Source organism: Terrapene carolina, unplaced genomic scaffold, assembly GCF_002925995.2.
Source record: "Terrapene carolina triunguis isolate 2854851 unplaced genomic scaffold, T_m_triunguis-2.0 Scaffold97, whole genome shotgun sequence".
Classification (NCBI taxonomy): Eukaryota; Metazoa; Chordata; order Testudines; family Emydidae; genus Terrapene; species Terrapene triunguis.
Window position 1 is genome coordinate 3,922,669 of NW_020664448.1, and position 13,953 is coordinate 3,936,621.

Consider the following 13,953-nt stretch of genomic DNA (forward strand, 5'->3'; position numbering starts at 1 on the left):
GCCCCCTCCTCCTTCCTGCCCCAGCCCCCGAAACCTCTGTCCCTTCCTGCCCCCAGCCCCCAAATCTTCCTGCCGCCCACGAACGGGCCCCACCAGGTCACAGCCGCTGCTTCCCGACAGGCGCTAACGCCCTGAAGGCCGCAGCCAGTTTCCATGGCAACGAGCGGGCCGGCCTCCGGCCCCGCCCAGGCCCGGCGTGTGGGCGGAGCCACCTCCCCCCCCGCCGGCGCTCAGTGAGCGTCCGGGCCCGGCCTCGCTCGCACGCAGCGCTGCGCGATGGCTCCCGCCGCCGACAGGGCCGGCTACTGGGGCGCGCCCACCTCCACCCTGGAGTGGTGCGAGGAGAACTACGCCGTGTCCTACTACATCGCCGAGTTCTGTGAGTGCCGGCGGGCCGGGGCCTGGGGCCGGGGCCCGGGGCCCTGCCTCCCTTCCCCCCGAGCGGGGCTGTTCGTTCCCCGCCATGCCCGGGGGGGGCTTCCTCCCTCCTCCTGCACGCGGGCCAGGAGCCCAGGCCGGGCTCTGCAGCAGCCCCGGTGGGAAGGGGGAGAAGGTCCCAGCAGCCCCTTGTTCCCCAGCTCCCCGCGGCGAGGAGAGAAACTGACAGCCCCCGTCCCCGAACTCGTGGCCGCTGCATCGCGGCTGGGGTAGACTGATAACCTGTTATCCCAGTGATGCATCCCAGCGGCTCTAGGCAGGAGCTAGTGAAAGGTGGGGCCCCAGACTCGCCGGTTCAAAGAGGAGTGAATGCGGCAGAGCCCTCTGCCCTGGGTTGTGCAGGAGGTCAGATTAGATGTTCACAAGGGTCCCTTCTGGCATTGTAATCTCTGACTCCGGGGAGAGCCTTGGGATGCGTTGCTGCTGGAGAGGGAGAGGAGATGATGGCAACAGGCTATTGGCTATGGACTTTGGGATGGCTTGGGGCCTTAAAGACACGAAAAAGGGAGATTCTAAATAAAAAATCGCACACATAGTGCCCTACCCAGGCTCAGGGCTGCCCAGAGGAGGGGGCAAGTGGGGCAATTTGCCCCGGGCCCCGCAGTGGCCCCCACGAGAATATAGTATTCTATAATGTTGCAACTTTTTTTTATGGAAGGGGCCCCCAAAATTGCTTTGCCCCAGGCACCCTGAATACTCTGGGTGGCCCTGCCCAGGCTTGGAAGGATTAGCGTTTTATCAGTAAAAGTTGGTAAACGTGTATGGTAAACTGGCAAACTGATTACATAAAATCTCCATCTGTGATCATCGAAATATACAACTAGGCAAAGTAGGAAAAATGCTGCTTAGAGACTTATTAGAGTTTGATTTGAGGATATTTGCTTCCTATGTTTTGACAGGCAGTGTTGACAATTTGTGTTATAAAACTTTATTTTTTTAAAATTCAGTGTCTACTGTCATTAAGTAATTATTATCTGACCACCACCACCCACTGTCTGACCCTTCCATAATTTTCTGTGAAAATTTAAATAGATAATAATTTTGAAAATGCTTATCATTGATATCTGTTGAAATTATATAGATACAAAATTGAATTCCTCTAAGCCTCGCCATGAGTTTGCATAGGCCTTAAACAGAGTGAGGCACATTCCCTGCCCTTTGCGAGGGTGGTAGGAAGAAGTGACGGTCTAAGATGGACAAAGCAAAGTGCAGTTGTTCCCGAAGAGGCACTTGAGGAAGGATACGTTAATACAGGCAGGACTTATTAATCAAGCTGGTCTTATTTTTTAGGGGCCGAAGGTGGGACAGCAAGCTGTCAGGCTTTGTGCCTAGGGATGGCCTTGGATCACAAGAGAGGAGATGCTCACATTGTATTCATGGCAGTGCAGATTGTGCTATGAAAAATACTGATTTTTGACCTTTATCTCTCCCCCCCATAATTATGTATTTTTGTGTCATGTTTAAGGGTGATGGTGGTCATAGTGCATACGTGCTGCTGTATGGCAGGGGCCTTATGCTGCAAAGGTTTATGTGTGGGCTTAAAGTTAAGGGCTCTTGTTTGCACATTAGTCTAGGAGAGCAGGATCAAACAAACCAGATCCCTCCCCCAGAGTGTTTGGAGCCTTGTATTAGAAAAAAAATCATAGCTGAGTATAGTTTGGATGCCTCACAGATTAGGTATGATTTCAGAAGTGTTTTGAATGAGTGGGAGGAAGTTTGGCATCCATTTTTGGAAGGTTTAGGCATACAGGAGGATGATGCAGATGATCCTATTGGGTTTTCTTTTGTCACAAATATTGGAGTGGGTGAAAAAGATAAAGGGAATGGTCATGAGAGAAGCTTTTGTAGAGAGTGGCCATGGGAAGGCGTGTAGGAGTAGAAGAGGAGCAGTGTAGACAAGGCAGAGTTACAGAGATATTAGAAAAACAAAGTCAGTATTAGAAGTGGGGCTGGTAGTGCTGCCTGTTGTTAAGGTTGCCTGAAACTTTCCATTGTAAGACCTTGTTTTCAATTGTTTATCATTTTTTGCCAAACTTTAACCATTTATAGATCTAAGGGTGAAAAAGAGTAGTGACTAGTAAGATGCATATTTGTATGGATTGAAAGGCTATAAAATGAGGAAGTTGGGACATAACGTGTTAGCCCATGCTAGTAGGTGCTAGATATGGAGAGGAATAAAATAATTTTAGAGATGTAAAGAAGCAGCAGAATTTGATGAAGGGGACATAAATCTACACAGATTTGAAGGGTGTAAACCCCGAGAAGGAATGAGAATTATTTAGCATGGTAAAAGGGGATATAAATAGGAGTACCGGGATAAAATTTAAAAAGAAAAAAATTTAGACTGAACATCTGCATGCTCCTTGATAGCGAGGTATAGTTTATTGAATAATCTCTCCAGGGAAGTGGAGGAGGCTCCATTACTTTTACAAATGTAAAATTAGTTTTTACTAGTGTCTAATTCAGGGGTTCTCAAACTGGGGGTCAGGACCCCTCAGGGGGTTGTGAGGTTATTACATGATGGGTCACAAGCTGTCAACCTCCACCCCAAATCCCACTTTGCCTCCAGCATTTATAGTGGTGTTAAATATATAAAAAAGCATTTTTAATTTATAAGGGGGGGTCTCGCTCAGTCTTGCTATGTGAAAGGGGTCACCAGTAAAAAAGTTCGAGAGCCCCTGGTCTAATCCATGTACATTATGGAATAACTTCCATTATTGTCGAGATGGAAACCTATTGGTTCACCCTGGTCTATCTCTACATCCTATGAGTAAGCAGAGAAAGAAAGAGAAGACAAAGATGACATCACGGTAGTGGAGAGTGTTCTGAATGTGAGGGTCAGAGGAAAGATAAAGCTCAGTTTTAGAGGATATGAATCAACTAGAGTTGTAATTTAAATCAGAGCAAATGGATTAACAACCTGTCCTTCATAAAAGAACCGTGGGATCTTTCATGACCTTTGGTTTATAGCTCTTCTGAAGTCCCTTATTTGTATCTAATTATTTTGGATATTAAAATTGTTGTCAGTTCGATATCTAGTGAATTTAAAAAATGAATTTGAAGTATTTTTCCATTCTGTATGTGTCCCTGAGTCTCCCTGACAGTCTTTTTGATTTTTACTATCACATCCTATTTGAAACTCAAATGCACAAGGTAAGCATACTGTAAAATAAAAGTTTTTCTCTTCTTTGTTGTTTTATTTATAGATATTACTTGCAATAATACCAGATATATAAAAAAAAAACTCAGACCAATATGCAAATGCATTAACAATTACATAGCAGTATAAAACACATTGGTGCTTGCTTTTAGAATTATGTTGTTTATGGAGGAGAAAAAAGTTTGTGTTATGAGTGGTATGTTCTTGGGTAACAAACCAGCAATTTCTCATTAGATAGAAAGGCACAAGACTTCTTCTGTAAACCTGCATGTATCTAGGTAGAGGTATGCCGATTTTTGTACTAGATTGTAAAAGCAGGATGTCCACTGTGTTACAAGCACCGGAGAGCCCCTCACTACAATGACAATATTTCTTAATTTTTATATCCCGTTTTTATTCCAAATAATTTATAAGAAGCCATTGGATATTTGAAACTTGCAGGACACTGTCAGGGTTAAACCATGTGTTCTTTTTACAGTAAAAACCTTGTTATCCAGCCCTGTACCAACTGGAAAGCTCTATAAACCGGCATTTCTAATCTTTATAGAAAGTCTGGTTTATAGTCCGGTTGGCGCGGCTAGGCGGCTCTGCGGGCTACCCTTGCCTGGAACCGTGGCCAATGGGAGCTGCAGGGGCAACACCTGTGGACAGGGGAAGCGTGTGCAGAGCTGCCTGTCATGCCTCAGGCATTGGTTGACGCTTGCGGGGAGCCACCCGAGGTGAGCACCTCACATCCCTTCCCATGCCCCAACCCCTGTCCTGCACCCAACTCCCTCCCAGAGCCCCCTGCACCCCCCTCACCCCCCAAACTCCCTCACTCTTAGTTAACTAGCATTTTTCACTTACCGGCACCTCCCATTTCCCCCAACATGCTGGATAAAAAAGCTTTTACTGTACTTATCTAAGGGCATGTCTACACTACAGCTGCAGTTGTGCTGCTGTAGTGCTATAACATAGAGGCTTCCTGCATTGCCAAAAAAACCCTTCTTCCTTCAGTCTAGCCGTGTCTACCGCGAAGGTTAGGTTGACCTAAATATGGCTCTCAGGGCATGACATTTTTCAGCCTTGAGCAACATAGCAGTGTTGATTTAATTTTTAAGTGTGAACCAGGCTTACTAAAACACTAAGAGCCAAAAACGTAGGCTTGTTTTGCAACTCAAGTCATTGTGCCACTTTGCAAATATTTTTGATATGCTAATTTCAGTACAAACTGAGACATTGTGCTCATGTGCTGGTCCAGAAGCCTACGTGTATTTCTTTCCTATTCATTTTCTGAACGAGTAGTAAATGATGGCAGCTGATCAAATGTATGTATTCAGAGATGTGAGTGTAAGGTCATGTAGTATACACCGTTTGTTTTAATAAATTCGAACCCAAAGGTTCCTGTCTGAGATGTTTTTGGTGTTCACAATTCCAAAATAAAATTTCCCTTCTGCCTGCCTTTATCCACTTACCTGACTGATTTTCCACAACTCTTTCTCCAACATCTTCCAACTCCCTTAATCTTCTCCTCCATATCTGCATTCTGTGTCAAAGCTTGTTGGATCATTGATACCAATGGGAAATAAAATCTTTGGGTTTTTTTATTTCATTTAAATAGACTCCAAATGCTCCCGCCCTCTCCTCCGCCTGAGAGAAAAGAAACAAAGGTCTTGAAAGGCAATTATTTTTTAAAACCTTGAAGCCTAAAGGGACCTTTACCTCTAACTGTACTTTATTCCCTTTGTTGGTCTAATCTGCATGCATACTAGTTTGTTCTTTAGAGTTGGTCAAGAGTGCAGTGCTGATGGCACTTGTTTGTGTGTGAGAGGACAACACAATACTGAAGCACTTGTTTTGAACCAATCCGTTCTAGCCCCCAGTGCTCGCATACTGAATTGTGCAAACTCTGTAAACTTTGTAAATAAACCAAAGCAACAAACAAAAAAACCCCACCCACCCCTAAAATATTGGGCTTGCCATTCAATCTTAAGTTCTGTTGTGTGTGTCATCTCCTTATTTCTACTTAAAAATGATGGTTAGAGACCAGGGTGCTTCACATCAATTGAGCCCATGTGGTGTTTACATCACCATGTCCCCTGTTTTTGGTTCGAATATCAGATTGACAAGTCGTGTTCCCTGTCTGTCATCCACTAATATGAACATAACAAGGGTTTGTCTTAGAGAACATGAGATATGTATTTAGCAATTATGTTGTAAAAAACGGAAACTTTCCCATATTTAAATTAATACTTAAAGCTAAAAGAAATTCTCCATGATGCCCCTAGGGAGGTCAGGACCCTCAGCTGAGAGAAATGGTGCATCTTGAACAGTTATACAATCAATTATCTGTTTTCAAATCAAAGCTCTGTGGCGATTTTTAGCCACCTGAAATTTTGCCCAAGGGTGCTTTCTCCCTGAGTAATACGTTATTATAAAACTATGTTTGTATCTTGATCACTTCTCAGATTTGCAAGTCTCTTCTATCCTTATTTCAGTATTACTTATTAACCAATACATGTAGAGAATATCCAAAACATGACTTCTGATTCCACAAGAGGTGGACCAAGGACAGCATTAGCGCAGGTCAGGGAACAGGCTTTAAAATGGGACTAGTGACATGTTCTCTTTGCTTCTGATCAACAATTGTCACAAGAAGAGGCATGCCAGCATCCTAATCATGCTTATTTAGCACGCAAACAGCATTTAGAAACATAGTATTTGTCATGTTGGTTCAGACAAGTGGTCCGCCTCTTGTAGATCTGTTTTGGATGCTTCAGAGAAAGGTGTAATGGTTCTTGTTATAGACAACTATGGAATGAATAATCTATCTCTAGGAGAAATTTCTTCCTAGCCCTTGGTTGTTAGTGGGTGGCTTATGTCCTGATGCACAAGGGTATGTATTCGTCATAGACTTTCGTTATCCTGTCCCATGTTACTCTGGATATTCTCATTTTTCATGTGAATGTCGACCATTTATCTAAATCCCACTAACTTCTACTACTGAATCCTACTGTTCTCTTGGCCTCTGATCTCATTGGTACAGCATTTTTACGTCATACTTAAGAAAAAATCCTGTATCAGTTTTAGACCTGTTTCCTTTCTGTTTTGCTGAATGCCCCTTTGTATTGTGAGTGGGTAAGTTGGAACACTCAATTTAACTTCACTGCGGCATCTGTTTTCACATATTTCTATCATATCCTCTTCTATTTGTTTTTATAAACTAAACTCTGTCTTTTCAATCTCTCTCCATATCTCTAATCACTTTTGTTGCCTGTTTGATACCTTCTATTTCTGTTCTTTTGAGTTGAGGTGGCCAGAACTGTGCATGCAGCTCAAGGTGAGGGCATCCCATCCATTTATGTAATGGCACTACCATGTTTTCAGCAATTTTTTTCATCTCAGTCTTTACTAAGTGGCAAAAAACTGTATTAACACCAAGTCAAGGTTGCCTGGTGATGGTGAATGTCCTTCCAGAACATAGAGTTCAGCAAAAAAACCTTCTGAAAACCAGGACGTAGAGCAGGGGTGGGCAAACTACGGCTCGTGGGCCACATCTGTCCCACGGGCCATTTTAATCCGGCCCTTAAGCTCCCACTGGGGAGTGGGGTTTGGGGCTTGCCCTGCTCCGGTGCTCCAGCTGCGGAGCAGGGTCAGGGGCCACTCAGTGCAGCTCCCAGAAGCAGCGGCATGTCCCCCCTGGTTCCTACTCGTAGGGGCAGCCAGGGAGCTCTGCTCCGCATGCTGCCGCCGCCACCCCCACAGCTCCCATTGGCTGGGAACCACAGCTGGGAAAGGCTGGGAAAGGCGCTCAGACACCCCCAGAAAGGCAAGCCCCCTGAATGTGGCTTGCATGAGGGGGAACAGGGATGGAGTCAGGCCCCCATAGATGGGCAGAGGCCCCCAGTCCTGGTGTACACACCCACGGGGGGCAGGGAGTGGGACTCAGACAAGAGGGGCAGTGACCCCAGATCCCAGCTCACATATGGGGTAGGAAGTGGTGCTCAATCCCCCAGATAGGCAAACGCCCTCCAGAATCTGCCTCGCATGAGGGAGGGCAGGAAAGGGTCAGGGGTCACATTCATGTAGATGGGTTGGGTGTACAGACATGGGAGGAGAACATGGGGCTGACAGGTGCCCCTGCCCCTATTCTCTCCATCCCCTATCACTCACCCCCATGTCCCCTTTCCAGTATTCAACCCTGCCTTAGTATATATCCTAGTCCATATCCTCTCCCCGTCACCTGCTCCCCAACCCCTTCCCCCACTCTTCCACCCCAATCACTCTTTCAGAGAGCATTTACTTATATAGTTAATTTTCTTTTAAAAAAATAGTTATTTCCCTAAAATAAGAATCCCCCCTTGAGACAGGCACACTGGAGCAACATGCCTGCATATTTGCCTCAGATTTCTACCCTGGGTTGAATTTAAACTCTGTGCCTGATGTGAAGCTCAGATTTGATGTTGTGACATTTCATTGGAGCAATCCATGTCTTGTGACAAAGGGTAGGTCTGCTGTATAATAAACTACCCACAGCTGGCCCATGTCAGTTGAATCCAGCTCACGGAGCTATAAAATTGCAGTGTAGGCGTTCGGGCTTGGTATGGAGTCCAGGCTTTGGGACTCCAGAAGGGAGAGGGGTCCTGGAGCCCAGGCTCCAGCCGGAGCCCGAACATCTACAGTGCAATTTTATAGCTCTGCGAGCCCGAGTCAGTTGACATGGGCCAGCCTTGGGTAGTTTATTGCACTGTAGACGTTTTCCAGCTAGCTAGCCTTTCTTACTGCAAATGCGTAGTGCAATAGCTGTAGTGTATCATGTCTTAACACGTGAGGCTTCTGATTTTCTAAACAGAAGCAAAATCTTTTACAAATAACTTTGCCCAAAGGTCTGCTTGGTGCCTTGTACTCTGTTGGGGTCACCCGCTAGCATTGGACATCCTGATGCAATTATCTGAGTCTTCGTTTGATCTCTATATGTGAGCAACAAAAGGTTGCTAGAATCACTCAACTGTAAGAAATGCTGTATCTCAGGAAATGGCCCCAAATTTGGATCACTAGCTGTATCTCAGGAAATAGCCCCAAATGTGGATCACTAGCAGAATCCTGCACCCCATAAGGGACAGCAAATTTTAAGGCAATCCAAGTAACCGTGTAGATTTTAGAGCATTTAGAAGAGTGGAGCATTAAACAGAAATCTGGTCTTAACTTTAACTTATTTTACCATAACATTTTGTTTGCCTTTTTGAGTGCTACTTCACATTGAGAAGATGTGATTACAGCTATCCATGATTATGCCTGGTCTCTCTTTCTGAGTGGTTAAAGTTAATATAGAACTGACCAACCTGTATGAATAGTTGAAATTATTTGTCCGATTTGCATTACTTTGCATATGTTAACAGTGAATTGTGGGGGAGCAAAGAAGGGGTAATGTAGTTAGAGCAGCAAGCTAAGAAACTGCTCTTCATTTCCTCATGGTCTTCCCTAGTTTTGATTTTAATTATTTTGTCATTGACAGATGTTGCCACTTTACTGTTCATTCTCTTTTCTAGGTCACAAATGAATATGTTAAACACCAGCCCTAGCACAAAACATTTTGGCAGACCACTGTTAAACTTTTGCCTAGTTGACAGACTATTTAGTCCTTCCCTTTTTGTCTTTGGTCCAGTTCTAATTCACTTTTACCCCATGACTACTTAGTTGCTTAACCTCCTTTGAAGGACTGTGTCAAAGGCCTTTTGAAAGTCCAAATATATTGAACAATCAGTTTTCATCTATCTGCCGTTGCTGGCATACTGAAAGGGGTTTAACAAGTGGTATGAGCATATGCCATTTGTGTTTACCTGTTAATATTTGCGTAGTTAATCAGTGGCAATAAAATGCTTTAATGCTACTTAAAGCACCAAATTACATCATGTTTAGTACTTCAAATTCAACATTCATATGGCTGGCATCTGGGCAGCTGCCACTCCAAATGTTAAATCATATAAACGCCACTGTTCTAATTCTCTTGTCTGAAAACTTCCAACACCCACAGACTTATGAATGGAATGATATGAATTTGCACCTTCAAAAAGAATTTAAGAATTTTACATTTATGCAAAATGAGTGAAGTTAAAGGAACACTGCTGACTTAATAACACACCTGTATAATTCTTTATCTTCTATAGTTCCAGGTAATACCTATAATTACTGTTACTGAAAGACACACAAATGTCTTCAGTTTGTTTTTTGTGCCTTTACAGTGTTGTCTGTACTGTCTGTTTTCCCTGTTGTTTGTATGAGTGTTTCATACAGGAGGGATAGCTCAGTGGTTTGAGCATTGGCCTGCTAAACCCAGGGTTGTGAGTTCAATTCTTGAGGGGGACATTTAGGGATCTGGGACAAAAATCTGTCTGGGGATTGGTCCTGCTCTGAGCAGCGGGTTGGACTAGATGACTTCCTGAGGTCCCTTCCAACCCTGATATTCTATGAAAAGAGGAGATGTGATTGAATCCAAAGTATTGATGGTGGAACTCTGGGAGGTGTAATGCCTGAAATTACTTCTAACTTTCTCTTTTTTTTAATAATTGATTTCTAATTGGTGTCTCTTAACTGTACACACTACATGTGGCAAACGTCATGTTTTGGTTTCTTATTACGCAGTTCTGGTTATAATTCCATAAAAGTCACGCCTCTTTATGTGTATGCCCACATAGTCAAACGTGATGCCTAAGAGTGTGTATACACTCTGTGTACGCTACAAGCACGACAGCAGCACAGCTGTAGTGCTGCAGCTATGCCTGTGTAATATAGACACTTGCTACAGTGACAGAAGGGTTTTTTCCATTGTTGTGATAAGTCTACCTCTTCGAGCAACAGTAGCTAGGCCGATGGAATAATTCTTCTGTCAACCTAGCTCTGTCTACAGTGGGGGTTAGGTTGACCTAACTACGGTACACAGGGTGCAAAATTTTTCACAGCACTGAGTAACGTAGGCAGACCTAAGGTTTAGTTGTAGAGCAGTCCTGCAGAAGGATCTCTGAGCATGGATCCTTGCATCTGAATGGAGTGCCACTGATTTTTGGTGGCCTGCATGCAAGCAGATCATTATGCTGAGTCCCACTGGAGTCATAAGGAATCCATTCAGATGTAAGGTTGTGTGTGTGTGTGTGTGTGTAAATGAATATATGGGAGAGGGAGAGAGACAAACAGATGGACCCCCTCCATGGGATTGGGGGCCTCGGGAGTATGTTGCTTTTGTGTTAGCTCAGAATCCATCAAAGTTTGTTCAGGAAGTCTTAACAGATTTCAATACAATACAATAAATATTATCAACACTTGACAAATGAATTCCTTATTGGCAAGTAGGAATCTTTTCGAGGGGATTGTGGGGAATCAATGCTGTTAACTTCTGTAGAATCTTTGCTCTCTTCTTCATGGTCCTCAGGTCCATTAGAGTGGGTACTGGTGCCTGCTGGGCGGGAAGAACTAGACCTGTCAGTCACTGGCAGCTGAGGAATGCTTCTCCCTGTGAAGTTCCCATCATTTGTTTCTGTCTCCAGGCCGTGGCCAGTGGCTCCCCCAGCCCTCCTTGCTGCAGCTTTTTGGAGGGAAATTCCAAAGTTTATTCCCAATTTTTAGACTGGCAGTTCTGTTTAAAATGTGTAATCCCCAGCTTTGTGCCAGGGCAGTCTTTGATTTTTGGGGAAACCATCCCCCCTCAGCTCTCCTTCTCCTTCTGAGGCATTTGCAGCGGTTGGTGCCCCTGCAGGCTTCAGCAAGCAAGCGAGGCTGGGAAAAGCCACAGGCAAAAGGAAGGGTGTTAACCCCCGGCAGGAGAGGAGCCAGGCAGGACTGGGAAGAGAACTGGCTCCAGGGCAAGCAGCCTTTCTCCCCCATCTTCATGAGGAAAACAAAGCCCGAAGAGCAGCGCACCAGATGGAAGATCACTCCTGAGTCCATACAGCCGGTGCCAATTGCCACACCTTTGACAATGGAATTCAGCTGCCTCCTCCCCCTCCACTTCCCTGTGGGTAGCGGGTGGAGGACACCAGACACAGCATGGATTGTTTTGTATAGATCTCAACATTAAATGTTTTCTTAGTGCATCAACCTTATTCAAACCCTGTGAGGTCATAGAGCATGACTTTGGAGCCTCATTCTGCTCCCTATCGCGCTATCCAGATTAAACCCCTACAGAAAGCGTTGTCCTTTCCTATCTATTAGAGTGGGCCTCATGATGGCTACTATCCCAATCAAACCAGGGCTTTTTTATTTGAAGTGGTGAGCTTTCTCTGATGAGACCCGGTATTGTACTTCTACTTTGGACAGGTAGTCTGCACAACTGTCATAGCATTCCTCCTTCAGTTAAGCTTCAGGCCAGTTCTCAAGAGCACTGACATTCTCAGGGTAGAGTAGTCATGTCTCCTATATTGAGATCTGCTAGACAGCCATTAGCTCACCAAATTCTGCATAGTGGTCATCTGATCTTAGTGAATGACATTTCCTTTGTTTTGGTAGAAGTCTTCTCCACACCTTAGTGTCCAGGGAAAGATGGAAGAGAGGTAATACATATAATCTAACTCATTTTTGATGTCCAAATTTAAAGGATGATCTTGTCTCCCACCCTGGAGGCACACTACAATGGGATTTTCATAGCAGAGTGAAAACCAAATCAGTCTTGCCTGTTTTTATGCTTCCTCTTTGGAACTGGTAGGCAACAGTAAAAATAACACGAATCAGGTCAATTTAATTCTGCTGCTGCTTGGGAAAGCAGCAGAACCAGACATGGAAGTAACTAAATTGTATATTATAAGACGTAAACTATCTTGTTCCTTTAAACTGCATGGTGTCTGGCTGTGGGGTATGTGGTGGCACAACTATTTTTTTGCTAGTAGTCTTGGGGGGAGGGATAGCTCAGTGGTTTGAGCATTGGCCTGCTAAACCCAGGGTTGTGAGTTCAATCCTTGAGGGGGCCACTTAGGGATCTGGGGCAAAAATCAGTACTTGGTCCTGCTAGTGAAGGCAGGGGGCTGGACTCGATGACCTTTCAAGGTCCCTTCCAGTTCTAGGAGATAGGATAGGATAGGATCCTGAGTGTAGTAGGTGTTGGTAAATTTTTCAGGCTCTGATTTTTGTTCCTTTAAGACCTCTCTGAATCCATACTTTCCCCTCTATCCCCATCACTAAAAGTTTTGTCCATACCAAGTTAATCTCTTACCTTTAAAATTGCAACCTTCTCTGGCTTCCCATCAGTTCTCACTCTAGGTGTAGAAGAAGCTGACCAGCTATTCCTCCTCTCCTAAAAACATTCCTAACCCATCATTCACCTTCTCCCCCGTCTTTGAATCTTGTGATTCTTCTTGCCTTTCATCGGATTTATTTCTTGTTCTCATCTTCAAAGTCGTGTATAATTTAACCCATTACATCTCTGCTTTCATTGTCCAGCTAGCACTCCAACTGTATACACTTGTCTCTAGTCTTTCTGAAAACTTCCTTTATATTCTTCTCTTGGTCATCTTCACACCCCCTTTTGTGTCACCCTTCATGCTTGGAACACCATTGTCCATGTACACCCACTGTCAACCCTTTTCCTCTGTCAGATCCTCCCTTTAAACTCAATTCTGCTATGAAGCTTACCAACAACCCACCAGCTATCATGATTATGTACTATACACCTCTACCCCGATATAACGCTGTCCTCGGGAGCCAAAAAACTTACTGCATTATAGGTGAAACCCCGTTATATTGAACTTGCTGTGCTCCGCCAGAGTGGGCAGCCCCGCCCAACTGGAGCGCTGCTTTACTGCGTTATATAGGAATTCGTGTTCTATCGGGTCGCGTTATATCGGGATAGAGGTGTACTATGCTCTAGTTATCAAAAAACTATACCACTTGCAGTTTAATCCTTCAGTGTAGGGTATCACTTCCTTTTTATGGTTTAAACTGTAAACTGTGGTGCAGACCTAAGTCTTCCTCTCTTCTGTTGCACAAAGTCCACTTACAGTGCTCAGTAAATATCTGTAACATGGATGTTGCGTGGCTTGTACATAGGGTGACCAGACGGGACTGTCCTGATATTTTCTTATTTGTCCCGTGTCCCGACCTACCTTCGGTCGGGACGCGAATTGTCCCGATATTTTGCCTCTGCTCACAGGCGGAGCAGAGCCCAGAGGGGGCTCGCGTCCCCCCCCGCCCTGACTCCGCACCCTCCTTCCCCCATTGGATCCCTCCCCAAATCCCTGCCCTGGCCCCACCTCTTCCCCAAGCACGCCGCATTCCTCCCCCCTCCCTCCCAGGCTTGTGCTGATCAGCTGTATGGCGGCGCAAGCACTGGAGGGAGGGGGGAGGTGGAGACGGAGCGGAGGCAAGCTGGTGGGGGGGCGGGGTGTGGAGCT

At 44.9% G+C, this 13,953-nt stretch overlaps 1 protein-coding gene across 2 annotated transcripts in view; it reads left to right on the forward strand.

The window, feature by feature from the left end:
* The first annotated feature begins 247 nt into the window (after nt 1–247).
* The window catches only part of ACER3 (alkaline ceramidase 3), a 71,014-nt gene continuing 57,308 nt past the window's right edge, over nt 248–13,953 (forward strand). For both annotated transcript variants that reach the window (XM_024208609.2, XM_024208610.2), the window contains exon 1: nt 248–379. In XM_024208609.2, coding sequence (XP_024064377.1) covers nt 277–379 — 103 coding nt within the window. In that variant the 5' untranslated portion in view covers nt 248–276. The remainder of the gene's footprint in view (nt 380–13,953) is intronic.